We start from the raw sequence: 19,396 nt of genomic DNA, 5'->3' as shown, positions 1-19,396 counted from the left end.
GCCAAGTTTATGATGCTTTCATACATGACTTATTCAAGTCTTACAGCCACCCTCCTTAGACATAAGGAGACTGAGAGTTGGAGAGAGAGAGTGGGTTGTCCAAGTCATACCATCTGTCAGTGTCTAGGGTGGGAGCAGAACCCAGGGAGTCTGATTTCCATGACACCATGCCTGAGACTGCAATGAACTGCTCCTCAGTGTGTCCTGCCAAATCTGCCAGTTGGCTTCTAATGTGAGTTATCAGGCCTAATGATCTAAAAGCCAGTGCTAATAATTGTATCTGTGGTTATTTCCTCTTTTCTGTGTGTCTTCTCCCTTGTGTTCTTGATCAGTTTCACCAGAGGATGACCTTATTCACATATATAGTCTTCCTTATTTTTTAATGAACTTACACTATAAATGTCCCTCTAGGTACATGCCATCCCTCTCCCACAATCTCAGACAAGCAGAGTTTTCACTGTCATTCAGTTCTAACTATTTCTTAATTTGCTGGGAAACACATGGAATTTTTAAAGCCATCCTTTTGTTCCTTATGTCTAATTTTGTTGCATTATGGTGTGAGAATACAGTCTTCATGATCCTGATTGCCTGGAATGTGCTGAAGTTTCTTCCATGACCTAATCCATGATCTATTTTTGCAAGTGTTCAGTGTGCACTCCAAAAGAAGGTCTATTTCTTTTCTCTTGGGCCTGGATTCTGATCTAGAAGTCTGAGATCATTATTTCTGTTGTTCATGTGTTTGATAACTCTGCTTATTTTTCTCCTTGATTTAACAATTTCTGAAAAGCATGTGTTAAAATATCCAATTATGATGGTTTTTGTTTGTTTGCTTAGTATTTTTTTGGTAGAGACAGCATTTCACCATGTTGGCCAGGCTGGTCTTGAACTTCTGACCTCAAGTGATCTGCCTGCCTAGGCCTCCCGAAGTGCTGGAGTTATAGGTGTGAGCCACCATGCCCGGCCTCTAATTATGGTATTTGATTTATCCATTTATCCATACATTTCTGCCAATTGTTTCCTGATATATTTGAGACTACACAATTAGATATATATGTTATGAACATATCTTCTTATTAAATTTTCCTTATATTAGCACATACTATCCTTTCCCCATTACTCTATATGTGTATATATTTATATCATATACTTTTGCCTTAGATTCATACATCCCCCCACCGCCACACACAGACACACATTTTTTTCCCTTGCCTTAGATGCCATTTAGTCAGATATTAAAACTGCTACCAGGCCGGGTGCAGTGGCTCACACCTATAATCCCAGCACTTTGGGAGGCCGAGACGGGCGGATCATGAGGTCAGGAGATCAAGACTGTCCTGGCTAATATGGTGAAACCCCGTGTGTACTGAAAGTACAAAAAATTAGCCAGGCGTGGTGGTGGGCACCTGTAGTCCCAGCTACTCAGGAGGCTGAGGCAGGAGAATGGCATGAACCCGGGAGGCGGAGCTTGCAGTGAGCCGAGATCACACCACTGCACTCCAGCCTGGGCAACGGTGCAAGACTCCGTCTCAAAAAAAAAAAACCTGCTAGCCCAGCTTTCTTTTGGTTCATATTAGTCATTTGCTTTAATTCATTATGGTGACCAAATGATAGAAAAGAACAGTCGTTCTAAAAATTCTTTGTTTCAGGATCCCTTTATACTCTTACCTTACTGAGGACCTCAAACAGCTTTTGGTGAAGTGGGTTTTAACTATTGGTCTTTATCATATTAGCAATTAAAACTGAGACAATCTTAAAATATATATTAATTAATTTAAAAATGATAATAAACTCACTACATCTTAATATAAATAACATTTTTGTGAAAATAACTATTTTCTGGCCAGGCGTGGTGGCTCACGCCTGTAATTCTAGCACTTTGGGAGGCCGAGGCAGGTGGATCACGAGATCAGGAGTTCGAGACCAGCCTGGTCAATATGGTGAAACCCCGTCCGTCTCTACTAAAAACACAAAAATTAGCTGGGCATGGTGGCGCGTGCCGGTAGTCCCAGCTACTTGAGAGCCTGAGGCAGAAGAATCGCCTGAACCTGGCAGGCAGAGGTTGCAGTGAGCTGAGATTGTGCCACTATACTCTAGCCTGGTCAACAGAGTGAGAGTCCGTCTCAAAAAAAAAAAAGAAAAAGAAAAAGAAAATAACTATTTTCCAAAACAAAAAAATAAGAATGGTGACATTATTATTTTGCATTTTTGCTTTACTATCTGGCTTAATCAAAGAGAATGAAATTTTCCTATTTACTCCTACGTTCAAACCATTGCAATATTACACATAAAGTGGCCTCTGATAACTCTCCTGTATACTTGTTTTATTTTTTATTTTTTTAAATCTCTTTCCCCAGAAGGAAACAACCTCCTGTATATTTGTAAGAAAATGAGAGTGGAAAAAAAAAGTCTTAATATCATTCTAAAAATAATTCTGACCTCTCAGATACTCTGATGCAATCTCGGGGATCCCTGGAGTAGGGGAAGTCCCTCGACCACACTTTGAGAAGCACTATACCTGAAGAACTTTGGAAATCCCTTCCAATTAGATGTTAATAGTGCTATATCTAAATTTACAATATGATTTTTTTTTTTTTTTTGAGACAGGATCTCACTCTGTTGCCCAGGCTGGACTTCAGTGGCCTGATCTTGGCTCACTATAATCTCTACCTCCCGAGTTCAAACGATCCTCCCACCTCAGCCTCCCAAGTAGCTAGGATTTATTTTGTTATATTAAAGTAACTTATACAATTGCCTTAGAGTCTCCATTTGCTAATTTATTCAACAAATATTTACTGAGCAACAAACATATGCCAGTCACTTTTCTAAGTGATGGGGACCTAGCAGTGAAAACACTAGATATGATACCTGGCCTAAGAGTGCTGATATTCCAGTGGAGAGACAGCAATATTCAAGTTTTTAAAAATTACATGTATATGTGCATACACACACTTTTTTTTTCAGTAGTAATAAGTGCTATGCAGCATAAGGGTATAAAGAGTGCTGGTGGGGCAGGCCAGGGATGCGACTATTTTTAAATAAGGTGTTCAAGGAAAGCCTCTTTGAGGAGGTATCATTTGCTGAGGGACCAGATTGAAGAAAGCCAACCAGTAAGGGGCATAGAACTGTTGGAGTGAAATGCAAGCCTCTGTTTCTTTGGCCACTTTGACTAATTTAGCGGAGAGGCCATGGGTCAGGGTGGACCACGAACAAAGGGAACCAGTTCACGAGAGGGCCAGAGAAATGTAAGATCCTAAGAAGAAAGAGCCAGGAAGTCAGCAGGAGACAATGTCTTTAAGACTGTCATAGGGCAGTAGCGGTACGTAGAGGGTTTCAGAGAATTTTTTTTTAAATTTGAGATGGAGTCTGGCTCTGTCGCCCAGGCTGGAGTGCAGTGGTACCATCTCGGCTCACTGCAACATCTGCCTCCCGGGTTCAAGCGATTCTTCTGCCTCAGCCTTCTGAGTAGCTAGGATTACAGGCGCCCGCCACCATGCCTGGCTAATTTTTGTATTTTTAGTAGAGATGGGGTTTCCCCATGTTGGCCAGGCTGGTCTGGAACTTCTGACCTCTGGTGATTCACCCACTTCGGCCTCCCAAAGTGCTAGGATTAGAGGCATGAGCCACCATGCCTGGCGGGGCTTCAGAAAATCTACATGAAGACAGCAAGGGTTTTTTAACTCCACATTGCATAGAGTGTAATTTTCATTTTACTTCTAAGGTACTGTTTCATCTGTCTTCCCCACAGCTCATTAAGAACACTCAGACTTATACCTTCACCATCAGCCAAAGTGTGCTGGTCACCAACTTGAAACCAGCAACCATCAAGGTCTATGACTACTACCTACCAGGTGAGAGGGCTGCGCAGAAATGAGAGCTGGGACCTTACTTGCATCTCCCAACTTACTTCTGCCTCATTCTTCATGGCTTCTCTTAATTTTACAAATACTCCTTCCCAAGCCAAGTAGCACATAATTAAATTATCTAATCTCCTAAAATATTTTAATTCAGTTGTGTGTCAATTTTAAGTTGCGTACACTAGAGACATTTTATATGATAAGAGAACAATGTGAACCATTGTTCTCAAAGGGCTATTTCTATTATTTTTGCTATGATTAACAGTTTGTCACAATGTACAAATATTAGTGATTGAAACTTTCTTGTAATTCTGAACATGCTCATAACCTGTAGAGATTCTCTGGAAAGGGCTCAAGCAGTAGCTTTTCTGAAGCATTTTCCCTCTGAATATAGGAGGCCCTCAAAGTAATAATATGTCTTATTTCGTTTTACAGATGAACAGGCAACAATTCAGTATTCTGATCCCTGTGAATGAGGTAAGTCCAGCGGAGAAATGGGTGGAGTTATGGGTTAGGGTGGCAGAAGTTAAGAGGAGCCCCTTTCGAGTTACTGTTATTGTCTTTTTTTGAGATAGAGTCTCGCTGTGTTGCCCAGGCTGGAGGGTAGTGGCGGAAGTTGAGTGGCTCGCTTCCCAGGTTCAAGCGATTCTCCTGTCTCAGCCTCCCGAGTTGCTGGGATTATAGGCGCCCACCATGACGCCTGGCTAATTTTTGTATTTTTAGTAGAGACAGGGTTTCACCATGTTGACCAGGCTGGTCTCGAACTCCTGACTTCAGGTGATCTGCCTGCCTCAGCCTCCCAAAGTGCTGGGATTACAGGCATGAGCCACCACACTCAGCCCTGTTATTGTCTTTTGGAAGCTTATTTTTGATAGAAAGTGAGCTTTCCCTTTTTGTCTTAAACTTTTTTTTTTTTTTTTGAAACAGGATCTGGCTCTGTTGCCCAGGCTGGAGTGCAGTGGCATGATGTCAGCTTACTGCAGCCTCTGCCTCCCAAGTTCAAGCGATTCTTGTGCCTCAGCCTCCTGAGTAGCTGGGATTACAGGCACATGCCATCACGCCCAGCTAATTTTTTTGTATTTTTAATAGAAATGGGGTTTCGCCATGTTGGCCAGGCTGGTCTCAAACTCCTGGCCTCGGGTGATCCGCCCACTTCAGCCTCCCAAAGTGCTAGGATTACAGGTGTGAGCCACTGTGCCCAGCCTGTCCTAAACTCTTGAAAATAGTTTACAGAAGAAAAAGCTAATCTTGGTATTAAACAATACTTTTTTTCTATCAGATTGAAAATAGATTGATTTTTCCTAATATTTTTACATAATACATCTTTGTTATATGAAAATACTAAGATGAAACTAAAGGTTACCTGATTCTACACCTGTGAGATAACACTATTAATAATCCAATTGTGCATTTGTGAGATTTTTTTGTGTATAGAGAGAGGTCAAGTATCCTCTATGTATGTAATGAGCTTCTGAGTATCACAATGTCTTCTATTTTTTTGTTTGATTGTGCGCTTTTCAGGATAGAAGCTGGAAAGAGACTCAATTAGTCCTCTGTGACATTACTGGAGGGTGGAACATTCTTCTGTCGCTTGAAGCAGAACTCATTCACTCAAATAATTTAATTTCTCTGACTAGTATATGGGTAACAGATGAATATGTCTGAACCTCAGCTATAATACTTTCTACTACCTTTGCAAGGAGATGGGATAGGAACAATCACTCAGAGGAGGCGTTGCATGGGCAAGGTCATAGGGGGAAGAAAGGTGGTTTAGCTGTTTTGTTTAGCCATTTAGGGGGCTCTCCGGAGAGGAGACGGTGGTAGAGGGTGAACTAGAGAAGATAAGAATGTCTTCCTAGGCCAGACACGGTGGCTCACGCCTGTAATCCCAGCACTTTGGGAGTGCGAGGTGGGCGGATCACTTGAGGTCAGGAGTTCAAGACCAGCCTGGCCAACATGGTGAAACCCGTCTGTACTAACAATACAAAAATTAGCCAGGTGTGGGGCACGGGCCTGTAGTCCCAGCCCCTTGGGAGGCCGAGGCAGGAGAATCGCCTCAACACTGGAGGTGGAGGTTGCAGTGAGCTGAGATTGCGCCACTGCACTCCAGCCTGGGCAACGAGGCGAGACCCTGTCTCAAAAAATAATAATAAATAATAATAATAATACTGTTTTTCTAGAGTTTAAATCTAAGGGAAAATGTGATTTAGGGCTTTGGGAATTGGCTAAAAAAATAAAAATGGAAAAAAAAGAAAATCTGTGCATTTAGTTCTTCTATACATATTTCTTTGGAAACCAAAAGTCCTTTTAAAGATGATGATCATCCTTTCCTCCCAAAACTCACGATTTGGCTTCTTCCTTAAACCTTTTTTTTTTTTTTTTTTTTTGAGACAGTCTTGCTCTGTCACCCAGGCTGGAGTACAGTGGCACGATCTTGGCTCACTGCAAGCTCCGCCTCCCGGGTTCACGCCATTCTCCTGCCTCAGCCTCCTGAGTAGCTGGGACTACAGGCACCCACCACCGCGCCCGGCTAATTTTTTGTATTTTTAGTAGAGATGGGGTTTCACCGTGTTAGCCAGGATGGTCTCCATCTCCTGACCTCGTGATCTGCCCACCTCGGCCTCCCAAAGTGCTGGGATTACAGGCGTTAGCCACCGTGCCCGGCCAATATGTGCTGTTATTGTATACTAATTTTACCTTAGGAATGCTGTATTAAACCTGGTGCAGTGGCTCATGCCTGTAATCTCAGCAGTTTGGGAGGCTGATACAGGTGGATCACTTTGAGGTCAGGAGTTTGAGACCAGCCTGGCCAACATGGTGAAACCCCATCTCTACTAAAAATATAAAAATTAGCCAGGAGTGGTGGCGCACACCTGTAATCTCAGCTACTTGGGAGGCAGGAGGTTTGCTTGAACCTGGGAGGTGGGGGTTGCAGTGAGCCGAGAACACGCCACTGCACTCCAGACTGGGTAAAAAAGCGAGACTCCGTCTCAAAAAAAAAAAAAAAAAGAAAAAAAGAAGAATGCTGTTTTAAAATCTTTTATTTTTTATTTTTAAAAAATAGGGACAGGGTTTCACCATATTGCCCAGGCTTTTCTCAAACTCCTAGACTTAAGCTGTCCACTGGTCGCAGCCTTCCAAAGTTCTGGGATTACAGGCTTGAGCCTCTGTGCCTGGCCTGTTTTAAAAATCTTAATTGGCATTTAATATATATTCAATAAATATTAGCTATTATTGTGAAGAGAGATTCTGGACCTTTCTTGCCAGGAGGTAAAATTTCCACTCTCAATCTAGGCCCCTGCTGTTTCACTGGGACCTGTCTCTCCTCTCTATAGTTTTCCCCTTCCCCAGCCCCAGGAAAGGTGGAGGCGACACCTTCTGGTCAGAAAGGAGCTTACACAATGGTGTCCTGCGTTTAAACTTTTTGTTTTGTTTTAGCATTTATTTTCAAATACACAATACATGCCCACGTAAAAATTCAAAGGTCCAAAAAGACACCTTCCACACTTCTTCTCTCAGTTCCCTCCTCAGATGAACCTATACTATTACTTTTGCCAAATCTCGGCGCCCTGAAATATACCACCCGAAATCTCACAGACAGGCAAAGCTGAGTTTATTCATGTCACAGCAAGGGAGCACACTGCCTTGCGGAACTTGAGCAGCATCTGGGAGGGGAGGGCAAAGGGAAGATATTTATGAGGTTCTAGGTTGGATTAAGGTGGGTCTTTCAGTGAAGGGCTCTGATTAAGTTTGGGTACGGATCATGATTTAGCAAGGTGAGGGCTTAAAAAAGTTTTCGAGCATGAATAATCATTTGATAACTGTGTACTGGAAAGCTAAGCAATTTAAAATACGTTGTCTGGATATTCCTGAAATGAACAATAACATTATTTAAAAGTTTTATTTTAAAAAGTTTTTTAAATTAAAAAACAGTTAAAGGCATAAGTATGATACAAAGGAATTTGGGGACTTGGGGGGAAAAGGTGGGAAGGGAGAGAGGAATAAAAAACTACAAATTGGGTTCAGTGTATACTGCTCGAGTGATGGGTGCACCAAAATCTCACAGATCACCACTACAGAACTTACTCGTGTAACCAAATACCACTTGTGCCCCAATAACCTATGGAAATAAAAAGGTTAAAAAAAAATTTTATTTTGTGAGTGCAGAGTAGGTATATGGGATACATGAGATATTTTGATACAGGCATGCGATGTGTAATTGTTAGGTAACAGGAGCACCCTAATGGCGCTGGTTCCGGGTTCTTCCTCCCCCAACACAGGCCTGCCAAAAGGAGCCAATCAGAGGTCACACCTTCCCGCCTCAGCCTAGACCCAGCCCCTCAGCCAACCAGCGACCCCCACGTAACGTCTCTAGGCATAAAAGACAGAGGCTGCAGAGCCCTCGCTCTCTTTCTTCTTCCGCTTCAGCTCTCCCTCGGACTCCTCCAATAAAGATCTCTTGACTGCAACCGGTGTGGCGTGGTCTGAGTCTGAGCCTACAGAGTCACCCTTTCATTGGTGCCATGACTCGGATCTTTACAAATATTGTGAGCGCACGGGAAAATGGGCAGAGATCCCCTATATTTCTGGCTTTTTCCTATTAAAGGATAAGCCTCACCTCTGTGTGTCCTGTCGACCCCAACCCCGACATGTCGTGGCTGCCCTCCGCTCCAAAGGCCTTTCCCAACCCTCTCCCCTTCCCTCTACTTCCGATTTCGACCCTGCTGATGAACCGCCGCCATATCACCATCCCCAACCTCGCCCTTCCGCCACCACGCCGCTGTCAATGATCCCCGCCCCCACTTCCTCCCCGGCTCCTCCGACTTCCCCTAAACCCCCATCTGCTCTGCTGCCCAGCCCCCCGGCCACCCGCTCCCGGTCCCATCTCCCCGTCCTAGCTCCCCTCAGGGAAGTTGCAGGTGCCGAGGGTATTGTTCGCATCCATGTGCCCTTCTCCATGGCAGATCTTTCACAGGTCGAAAGACACCTAGGCTCATACACCTCCAATTCAGCTTCATACCTCAAAGAATTCCAATACCTTATCCAAGCCTACAGTCTTACCTTCCATGATATCTATATGATTCTTTCCAACACCCTCCTCCCTGAGGAACGTAGGCGAGTCTGGGAGCAGGCCCGTACTTATGCAGATCAGGTTCACCAAACAACCCCAGCCCTACCCATCGGGGCGCAGGCAGTCCCCGAACGCGACCCTGGCTGGGACTATAACTCCCAGAACGGTGTCTTGGCCCGAGACCACTTCGCCACCTGTTTAATAACAGGTCTCCACAAGGCAGCCCAAAAGGCAGTCAATTTTGAAAAACTTCACGAAATCATTCAGGAAAAACGTGAAAACCCATCCGCCTTCCTCACCCGCCTTACACAGGCACTCCAACAATACACCAACATAGACCCCGAAGCCCCCAACGGCAGGCAACTTCTCATGTCCCATTTCTTCGCACAAAGCTTCCCAGACATTCAGGCCAAACTAAAAAAGCTAGACAGAGGTCCCTTTACCCCGCAGACCGAGATCCTCGCCACCGCATTCAAAGTCTACCACAACCGTGACGAACAGGCAAGGAGGCAAAAGTGCCAGATGTTGGCTCAGGCCTTCAAGGCCCCAACCCAGCCTATCAGACGCCATGCCTCCATGTACACCACTCACCGCCAACCCCCTGGACCCTGCTTTAAATGTGGGAACAAAGGTCATTGGGCTCGTGAGTGTCCTAATCCCAGGCCACCCAAAAGACCGTGCCCCAAGTGCCAACAATCCGGCCACTGGGCGACCGACTGCCCCAGCTCCCTCGGGGGAGCTGGGCCAGACCCCCGTCCTGAAGCCGATCTTATTAGGTTAGCAGCCTACGACTGACGGGGCCCTAGGACCTCTTCCCCGACACACACCATCACTACGCAGGAGCCCAGGGTGCCTCTTACAGTTGATGGGCATCTCGTCATTTTCCTCCTTAATACTGGAGCTACTTTCTCGGTTCTGCAGGAGTATTGGGGCGCTGTCTCCACCTCTGGCCCTCTCATAGTCGGGGATCATCAGCTCAGGAATCCCAAGACACCTGTGAACAATTAGAGGACTTGCACCTCCTATTTCAGAAAGAAACATCCCAGACTAAAAGGCTCCTACCACTAATCCTGAGGAACGACCGTTTCCTCCTTAAAAAGATCGGTGAAAGAACTCATACTAGATAAAATGGTCTCGTTTTCCAGAGCACCCTCTTTACCTTCCTTTTTACTCTTTGCCTATGTGTCCCTCCTACTTCCTTCAACACCTCATACAACCACCTCTCCCCTTCCACTAGCTCCTAATTACCTCTACAAGACTCTCAACTTAACTCACACTGTTAAACCAGTCCAATCCTTCCCTGGCAAATGACTGTTGGCTGTGTATCTCTCTATCAACCTCTGGCTATGTTGCCACTCCCATTCCCGCAAAAAAACTAGGTCTTCACCAACTTGACCTACCACCCTCGTTATGAAGGAAAAGACCCTTTCCAACTTCTAAACATGCAGTCATTAGCCGACTTCCCCATCTCTGATACGACCAAAAATACCATGACAGGACGTGCAACCCAACTTTTGCTTTCTTACATTTCCAACATCACCCGTTACACAAACAATAAAAAGCCCAGGCCGGGCGCAGTGGCTCACGCTTGTAATCCCAGCACTTTGGGAGGCCGAGGCGGGCGGATCATGAGGTCAGGAGATCGAGACCACGGTGAAACCCCGTCTCTACTAAAAATACAAAAAAAAAATTAGCCGGGCGTGGTGGCAGGCGCCTGTAGTCCCAGCTACTCGGAGTGGCTGAGGCAGGAGAATGGCGTGAACCCGGGAGGCGGAGCTTGCAGTGAGCCGAGATTGCGCCACTGCACTCCAGCCTGGGCGACAGAGCGAGACTCCGTCTCAAAAAAAAAAAAAAAAAAGCCCATACACGGCCCTGTAACCACAAATGCTATTTTAACTTTCCAAGCCCCTTTATGCATACAATGCAACCTGTCATCTGGCCTGCCTCTAGGGCACCTACCACCACATCAGTGTAATTACACCTTACAACTTCAAGCCCCAATGGATCATGCTAGCTTTCAAGTCACCCAAACAGCTCCATTCAACCAGCCTGTCCACTTCTCTGGGCCCCCCAAAATCATCACCTCCTCCCTACTCAACAAACAGTCCGGGTTCTGTAATGGCAGACATACTCCCTGCATGACCATTCACCCCTGGACTCCCTGCAGCAGCGCCCCCACCACTAGTGAGTGCCTTCTCATCCCCTCTTTCAATCGCTCTCTCGAATGGCTCCTAGTAGATACAAAATGTTTTTTCCTCCAATGGGAAAATAAAACACAGGGAGCCACTCAGTTTACTCCCAACACCCCTTTCCAGCCGCTCACTGGAGCCTTAGCAAGTACTCTAGGAGTATGGGAGAATGAAAACAACAAACTCACACACCTTTTTAACATACATAACGAGTTCTGTCTACCCAGCCAAGGCATATTCTTCTTATGTGGAATGTCAACCTATATCTGCCTCCCCACTAACTGGACAGGCACCTGCACCTTAGTCTTTCTAAGCCCCCACATTGACATTGCCCAGGGAATCAGACCTTATCAGTACCCCTCAAAGCTCAAGTCCGTCAGCAAAGAGCCGTGCAACTAATACCCCTACTTATAGGATTAGAAATAGCCACTGCCACAGGGACTGGAATAGCCGGCTTGTCCACGTCATTATCCTACTACCACACCCTCTCAAAAGATTTCTCAGACAGTTTACAGGAAATAACAAAATCTATCCTTACTTTACAATCTCAAATAGACTCTTTAGCAGCAGTGACTCTCCAAAACCGCCAAGGCCTAGACCTCCTCACTGCTGAAAAACGAGGACTCTGCATCTTCTTAGGGGAAGAGTGTTGTTTTTACACTAATCAGTCAGGGATAGTGCGAGATGCTGCCCAGCGTATACAGGACAAGGCTTCTGAGATCAGACAACGCATCTCAGATTCTCGTTCCTTCTCCTGGGACACTCTAAAAATGCCTCTTTTAGCTTGGGTCCTACCGTTTCTCGGACCCCTCTTAGGCATAGCGGCCTTGTGTATTCTCCTCCCTTGCCTAATAAAGTTCATGCGACAACAAATCTCCTCCTTATCTAACCAGACTTTTAACCAGCTTCTCATTAGGCACTACCAACTCCTAGCAACCGAAGAAGACGATCAGGACTCACCTACCCATGGCCTCCACCTCCAGGACCTGTAATTTCTTAGATTTCCTCCAGGCCCTCCAAGAAGATACGTGGCTCATAGCAGATCCTTCCCTGCCATACGGATGGCTCGCGTCCATAGATGACATTTTTAGACTTCACACCCCAGGAAGTGTTCACCTTCAGCACCGTCTTCTTTAGCCTCCTGCTGCTGCTCTGCCCCTACAGTCCTCCAATATCCCTTCCCCACGACGCCCCCGTTCAGCAGGAAGTAGCCAGACGAACAGCGACGCCCACCTCCCCACTTCTTAAAAAACAAAAAAGGGAGGAATGTTAGGTAACAGGAGCACCCTAATGGCACTGGTTCCGGGTTCTTCTTCCTCCCCAACACAGGCCCGCCAAAAGGAGCCAATCAGAGGTCACGCTGTCCCGCCTCAGCCTAGACCCAGCCCCTCAGCCAACCAGCGACCCCCACGTAACGTCCCTAGGCGTAAAAGACGGAGGCTGCAGAGCCCTCGCTCTCTTTCTTCTTCCGCTTCGGCTCTCCCTCGTACTCCTCCAATAAAGATCTCTTGATTGCAACCGGTGTGGCGTGGTCTGAGTCTGAGCCTACAGAGTCACCCTTTCAGTAATAATCACATCAGGGTAAATGGGATATCTATGACCTCAAGCATCTATCCTTTGTGTTACAAACAATACAATTAGGCCAGGCACAGTGGCTCACACCTGTAATCCCAGGACTTTTGGGAGGCTGAGGTGGGTGGATCACTTGAGGTCAGGAGTTGGAGACCAGCCTGGCCAACATGGCGAAACCCCATCTCTACTGAAAATACAAAAATTAGCCGGGCGTGGTGGCGGGAGCCTGTAATTCCAGCTACTCAGGAGGCTGAGGCAGGAGAATTGCATGAACCTGGGAGGCAGAGATTGCAGTGAGCCAAGACTGAGCCACTGCACTCTAGCCTGGGTGACAGAGTGAGACTCTGTTTCAAGAATAAATAATTATAATACAATTGTACTTTTAGTTATTTTAAAATGCACACTAAATTATTATTGATTAGAGTCATGCTGTTGTGCTATCAAATACTACATTTTATTCATTCCATTTTTTTGTACCCATTAAACATTCCCATTACAGCTTTTATTTTTGGGGCAAGGGCTTCCTGAAATACTAAAGTCTTGTTGGTAAAGACAGTGGAATAGCAAAGTCAAGCTAATGTAGACAGTAAAGTGTGTGGGTGTGGCTTGGCTAATTCTCAGTTTCTGGTATACCTTTTCAGAGATATTCTGTGCTTATTCAATTATACATGTATAAATTTCCTTTATTATTATTTTTATCTTTTTATTTTTTTTTTGAGACAGAGTCTTGCTCTGTCACCCGGGCTGGAGTGCAGTGGCACAATCTCGGCTCAATGCAACCTCCGCCCCCCAGGTTCAGGTGATTCTCTTGTCTCAGCCTCCCAAGTAGTTGGGATTATAGGCTCCCACCACCAAGCCCGGCTAATTTTTTTGTATTTTTAGTAGAGACGGGGTTTCACCATGTTGGCCAGGCTGGTCTCAAACTCCTGACCTCAAGTGATCCTCCCCTCTCGGCCTCCCAAAGTCCTGGGATTACAGGTGTGAGCCACTACACCCAGCCTATACATGTATAAATTTAAGAAATGTGATATTTTCCCCTTTACCAGTTGTTGCAGAAATCCAGAAACTGAGTATGAGATATTCCTTAAATAATGGCGATCCAACAGCATTTGCTCTGTGGTGATATGTGATGTACTTTCCCAGAGTATGTATATTTAAGTATTTTGTGTTGAATGGAATTCCTGTTTGAAGTATTCTAGTGTTTTCCCTCTCAGCAATTTATCTAACAGATTATGGTTTTGGCAAAATCTGTGGGGCACATTTTCTTATTCCTGGTTTCCTCTTTTCCATCACAAAGCAGAGTACAGGGCTGAGTGGCAGGGGACAGAAATAATTATTCTATAAGCACTGAAATCTGAAGGCCAGCAGAGGGGCCTTCATTAAATGCGAATCTGTCGGGCACCCACTGAGTGACAGGCCCTGCGCTGGGAACAGGATGAATGTGACAACCACACTCCCTGCCCTTCCCAGGCTTGCAGCTTAGTGAGGGAGAGCAACACTGCCTGCCCTTCATTAGGGGGTGAATGTGACAAAGCACAGTCAGGTTGTGGGAACCTAACCTAATCTTTGGGCTGAATTAAGAATTCCCAGAAGTGACACTCAAGTTGCAAGCTGAAGAATAAGCAGGAATGAGACAGGTGAGGGGTGCGGTGTGGGAGGATTGTTCTAGTAAGGGGGGATAGCCTATGCCTTCTCTGGAACTGAGATTACTTTTCTCCGTGTTTCTGGTTTCTGTGTTCTGCCGTTTGTTCCATACATCTTGTGGTCTGCTTTCCAGATATTTTGAATAGGAATGTACACATAGACTTTCCAAGTGAGGAAGTCACCATCCTAAATACGTAAGAATCCATCCTATGACTAAAGTCCCTCATCAGCGAGAGCCTCTCATGTTAGTGGTCCTAGGGAGAGAGGACCCTGTACCTTTTTTAGTTCTCAGGAGATGGAGTGAAGACTATTTTCTGCATTTTTGATAAAGTTCAAGAAATGCCCATCATTGGCAGAAAATAGAATTATAATTTCTTAGAATTGGAAATGTCTTTAGAAATCATGCAATCAGGTCTCTTCAACTGAAAAATGAGGAAAATAAGACCCAAAGTGCAGAATTCCTTTCTAAAAATATTAATTATTTTAAAATTATTATTATTATTATTATTTTTTTTTTTTGAGATGGAGTTCTGCACTTGCTGCCCAGGCTGGAGCACAGTGGCTCGATCTCAGCTCACTGAAACCTCCGCCTCCTGGGTTCAAATGATTCTCCTGCCTCAGCCTCCTGAGTAGCTGGGATTACAGGCATGTGCCACCACACCTGGCTAATTTTTGTATTTTTAGTAGAGATGGGTTTTCACCATGTTGGCCAGGCTGGTCTCAAACTCCTGACCTCAGGTGATCTGCTTGCCTCTGCCTCCCAAAATCTTGGGATTACAGGCGTGAGCCAGTGCGGCCGGCTATATATATATATATATTTTAAGAGACAGGGACTCGCCCTGTCTTCCAGGCTGGAGTGGAAGGTGTGATCGTGGCTAACTGTAGCCTCAAACTCCTGGCCTCAAGCATTTCTTCTACCTCAGTTTCCCAAAGTATTAGCATTATAGGAGTGGATCACCTTGTGGGGCCCCACAGTACAGAATGTTTTATAATATCCAGGAGACCCGAGGGTTACAGAAACTGAACCGGTTGTAATCTTGCAGAAAATCAGATGTGCTGATCAAACGTCTCTCTCCTCATTAGTCTTCTGGGATGTGTGGGAGGTGGGGACGATTTGAAAGAAAGGATAAGGTAGCTGGGTGCAGCGGCTTGCCCCTGTAAGGCCAGCATTTTCGGAGGCCGAGGTGGGTGGATTGCTTGAGCCCAGGAGTTAGAGACCATCCTGATCAACATGATGAAATGCTATCTCTACAAAAAAATACAAAAATTGCCTGTTATCCCAGCTACTCAGTAGGCTGAGGCAGGAGAATCGCTTGAATCCAGGAGGCGGAGGTTGTGGTGAGCCGAGATTGCGCCATTGCACTCCAACCTGGGTGACAAGAGCAAAACTCCATCTCAAAAAAAAAAAACAAACAAAAAACAAAAATTAATCAGGCATGGTGGTTCATGCCTACAGTCCCAGCTACTTGGGAGGCTAAGGTGGGAGAATCACCTGAGTATGGAGAGGGTGAGGCTGTAGTGAGCCGTGATGGAGCTACTACACTCCAGCCTGGATGACAAAGCAAGACCCTGTCTCAAAAGAAAAAAAAAAGGATGAGGTATCCTAGACTTTTTTTTTTTTTTAAACTGGAAAAATGGTCACTTTACAAACAGAACAGTGGGTTCCATATTGCCTGTATTAACAGATGTGTTATTGTCTATGTTAACGTAAGTACAAAAAGACTTCCCAAGAGAGAAATGGGAGTATTAAATTCTTATTGCTGCTGTAACACATTACCACAATCTTGGTAGCTTTAAACAACACACATTTAGGCCGGGCGCGGTGGCTCAAGCCTGTAATCCCAGCACTTTGGGAGGCCGAGGCGGGCGGATCACGAGGTCAGGAGATTGAGACCATCCTGGCTAACACGGTGAAACCCCGTCTCTACTAAAAATACAAAAAATTAGCCGGGCGTGTTGGCGGGCGCCTGTAGTCCCAGCTACTCGGGAGGCTGAGGCAGGAGACGGAGCTTGCAGTGAGCCAAGATCGCGCCACTACCCTCCAGCCTGGGCGACAGAGCGAGACTCTGTCTCAAAAAAAAACAAACAAACAAACAAACAAAAAAAACCACACATTTATGACTTTACGGTTCTGGAGGTCGGAAGTCTGAAATAGGTTTCACCGGGCAGCAGCCAGGGTGCTGGCACGCCCATGCTGCCTCTGGAAGCTTAGAGAAGAATCCTGTTCCTATCTTTTCTAGTTTTCAGAGCTGCACTCCTTGCTTTCCTTGGCTCACGGCCTCCTCTTTCCTCTCTGAAGGCCACAGCAACGCATCTATAAATTTCTCTGCCTCCATCAGCACATCACACTGTGTCCCTCTGATCTCCTGCCTCCCTCTTATAAGGACTCTGTGATTAATTACACTGAGCCCATACAGACAATCCAGGATAATCTCCCACCCATCTCGAGATCCTTAATTTAATCATGTATGCAAAGTTTCTTCTGCCACATAAAGTAACATTAATGGGATTAGGATGTGGACAACTTGGGGATGATTATTCAGCCTACCACAATGGCATGGATTTTTTTTTTCTTTGAGATAGTCTCACTCTGTTGCCTAGGCTGGAGTGCAGTGGCGAGATCTCGGCTCCACCTCCCAGGTTCAAGAGATTCTCCTGCCTCAGTCTCCCAAGTAGCTGGCATTACAGGTGCTCACCACCATGCCCAGCTAATTTTTGTATTTTTGGTAGAGATGGGTTTCACCATGTTGGCCAGGGCTGGTTTCAAATTCCTGACCTTAAGTGATCCACCCACCTCAGTCTCCCCAAGTGCTGGGATTTCAGGCATGAGCCACCGCACCTGGCCTGGCATGGATTTTTTTTTTTTTTGAGATGGAGTTTCGCTTTTGTTGCCCAGGCTGGAGTGCAATGGCACGATCTCAGCTCACCTCAACCTTCTGCTCTCGGGTTCAACCAGTTCTCCTGCCTCAGCCTCCCGAGTAGCTGGGATTACAGGCATGCGCCACCACGCCCAGCTAATTTTTGTATTTTCAGTAGAGATGGGGTTTCACCAGGTTGGTCAGGCTCATCTCGAACTCCTGACCTCGTGATCCACCCTCCTCAGCCTCCCAAAGTGCTGGGATTACAGGCGTGAGCCACTGCGCCCGGCCGGCATGAATAATTTTAAGGAAAATAATTCATAAACTCAACTTCCAAAGGCATTTTCCCAAAACTGCCCCTGGGTGTGAAGAGAGTGAAGCAGTCAGGTTGTAGGTTGTTTCTTCCTTTTCACCTCCCCTTTCACAATTGCCTCCTCAAGCTTTGCGAAAGAAAGGCTTGCCTCCAGCTGGGTTCAAGCCTGTAATCCCAGCACTTTGGGAGGCCAAGGCAGGGGATCACGAATTCAGGAGTTTGAGACCAGCCTGGCCAGCATGGTGAAACCCTGTCTCTACTAAAAATAAAAAAATTGGCCGGGCAATGGTGGCTCATTGCCTACAATCCCAGCTACTCAGGAGGCTGAGGCAGCAGAATCTCTTGAACCTGGGAGGTGGAGTGCGCAGTCAGCCGAGATTTCACCACTGCACTCCAACCTAGGTGACAGAGTGAGACTCAAAAAAAAAAAAATTCAGTGAAATTACTATAACGAGACCTTTTCCCTTTCTATCTACTTTTTTTCTTTTTTTTGATACAAGGTCTTACTCTGTTGCTCTGATTGTGTGGGACACAATCACAGCTCACTGCAGCCTCCACCTCCTGGACTCAAGTTATCCTTCTGCCTCAGTCTCCCAAGTGGGGGGACTACAGGTGCCCACCACTACGCCCGGCTAATTTCTGTATTTTTTTTGTAGAGACAGGGTTTTGCCATATTGGCCAGGCTGGTCTTGAACTCCTGGGCTCAAACAATCCACCTGCCTTGGCCTCCCAAAGTACTGGGATTACAGGCGGTGAGCCACTGCACCCACCCCAATCTCTATCTACTTATTCATATATGTCACTTATACCTATTAGACAAAAAGACAGGAATATAATTGATATGAATCCTAGCCCATTCTAGCAATAAATTCTAACTATTCAACCTTGCATATATGAACTAATTATAAGAAGAAAAGAAAAAAGACCAGGTGCTGTGGCTCACACCTGTAATCCCAGCACTTTGGGAGGCTGAGGCGGGTAGATCACAAGATCAGGAGTTTGAGACCAGCCTGGTTAACATGGTGAAACTCCGCCTCTACTAAAAATACAAAAATTAGCTGGGCGTGGTGGTGCGTGCAGGTAATCCCAGCTATTTGGGAGGCTGAGGCAGGAGAACTGGTTGAACCTGGGAGGTGGACGTTGCAGTGAGCCAAGATTGCACCACTGCACTCCAGCCTGGACAAGAGAGTGAGACTTTGTCTCAGAAAAAAAAAGAAAAAGAAAAAGAAAAAAAAGACTTCTACATGACATCCATTTAATTGAGCTTCATTTCCTTTTTTGTTTAATAATAATTTATCAAAATTTTCATCATTATTGTTTTCATCTAATTATGTACCATTAATAATTGTAATGATTACTGAGTCTGGAATGTGCTGTCAAGACCTTTAGGATGACAAGTGATTTCTTTTCTTTTTTTTTTTTTGAGATGGAGTTTCTTTCTTGTTGCCCAGGCTGGAGTGCAATGGTGCGATCTCATCTCAGCTCACTGCAACCTCTGCCTCCCAGGTTCAAGCAATTGTCCTGCCTCAGCCTCCCAAGTAGCTGGGATTACAGGCATGTGCCACCACGGCTGGCTAATTTTTGTATTTTTAGTAGAGATGGGCTTTCACCATGTTGGTCAGGATGGTCTCGAACTCTTGACCTCAAGTGATCTGCACACCTCGGCCTCACAAAATGCTGGGATTACAGGTGTGAATCACTGTGCCCGGCCGTGATTTCTTTTTTAAAAAACATATTTTATGGGGAGAACGCATCAAGCCCAGGCGGCGGTGGAAAGAGACAGGGTTTCAACATCTTGGCCAGGATGGTCTTGAACTCCTGACCTCATGATCCACCCGCCTCGGCCTCCCAAAGTGCTGGGATTACAGGCGTGAGCCCCTGCACCCGGCCAGAAA

The 19,396-nt window shown here is 45.6% G+C and overlaps 1 protein-coding gene across 2 annotated transcripts in view; it reads left to right on the top strand.

Annotated features, from left to right (window-relative positions):
* Positions 1-6,105, top strand: part of A2ML1 (alpha-2-macroglobulin like 1) — a 61,668-nt gene extending 55,563 nt beyond the window's left edge. Inside the window, exons 34-36 of one of the 2 annotated variants that reach the window (XM_030804435.1) lie at positions 3,746-3,848; positions 4,290-4,331; positions 5,376-6,105. In XM_030804435.1, the coding sequence (XP_030660295.1) occupies positions 3,746-3,848; positions 4,290-4,330 (144 nt within the window). In that variant the 3' untranslated portion in view covers position 4,331; positions 5,376-6,105. The remainder of the gene's footprint in view (positions 1-3,745; positions 3,849-4,289; positions 4,332-5,375) is intronic. The other variant, XM_030804436.1, reaches the window with a different exon arrangement.
* The last annotated feature ends 13,291 nt before the right edge of the window (positions 6,106-19,396 follow it).

The sequence above is a fragment of the Nomascus leucogenys genome, chromosome 23 (assembly GCF_006542625.1).
Source record: "Nomascus leucogenys isolate Asia chromosome 23, Asia_NLE_v1, whole genome shotgun sequence".
Taxonomy (NCBI): domain Eukaryota; kingdom Metazoa; phylum Chordata; class Mammalia; order Primates; family Hylobatidae; genus Nomascus; species Nomascus leucogenys.
The sequence above is the reverse complement of the archived record's forward strand: the minus strand, read 5'-3'. Positions and strand labels throughout refer to the sequence as shown.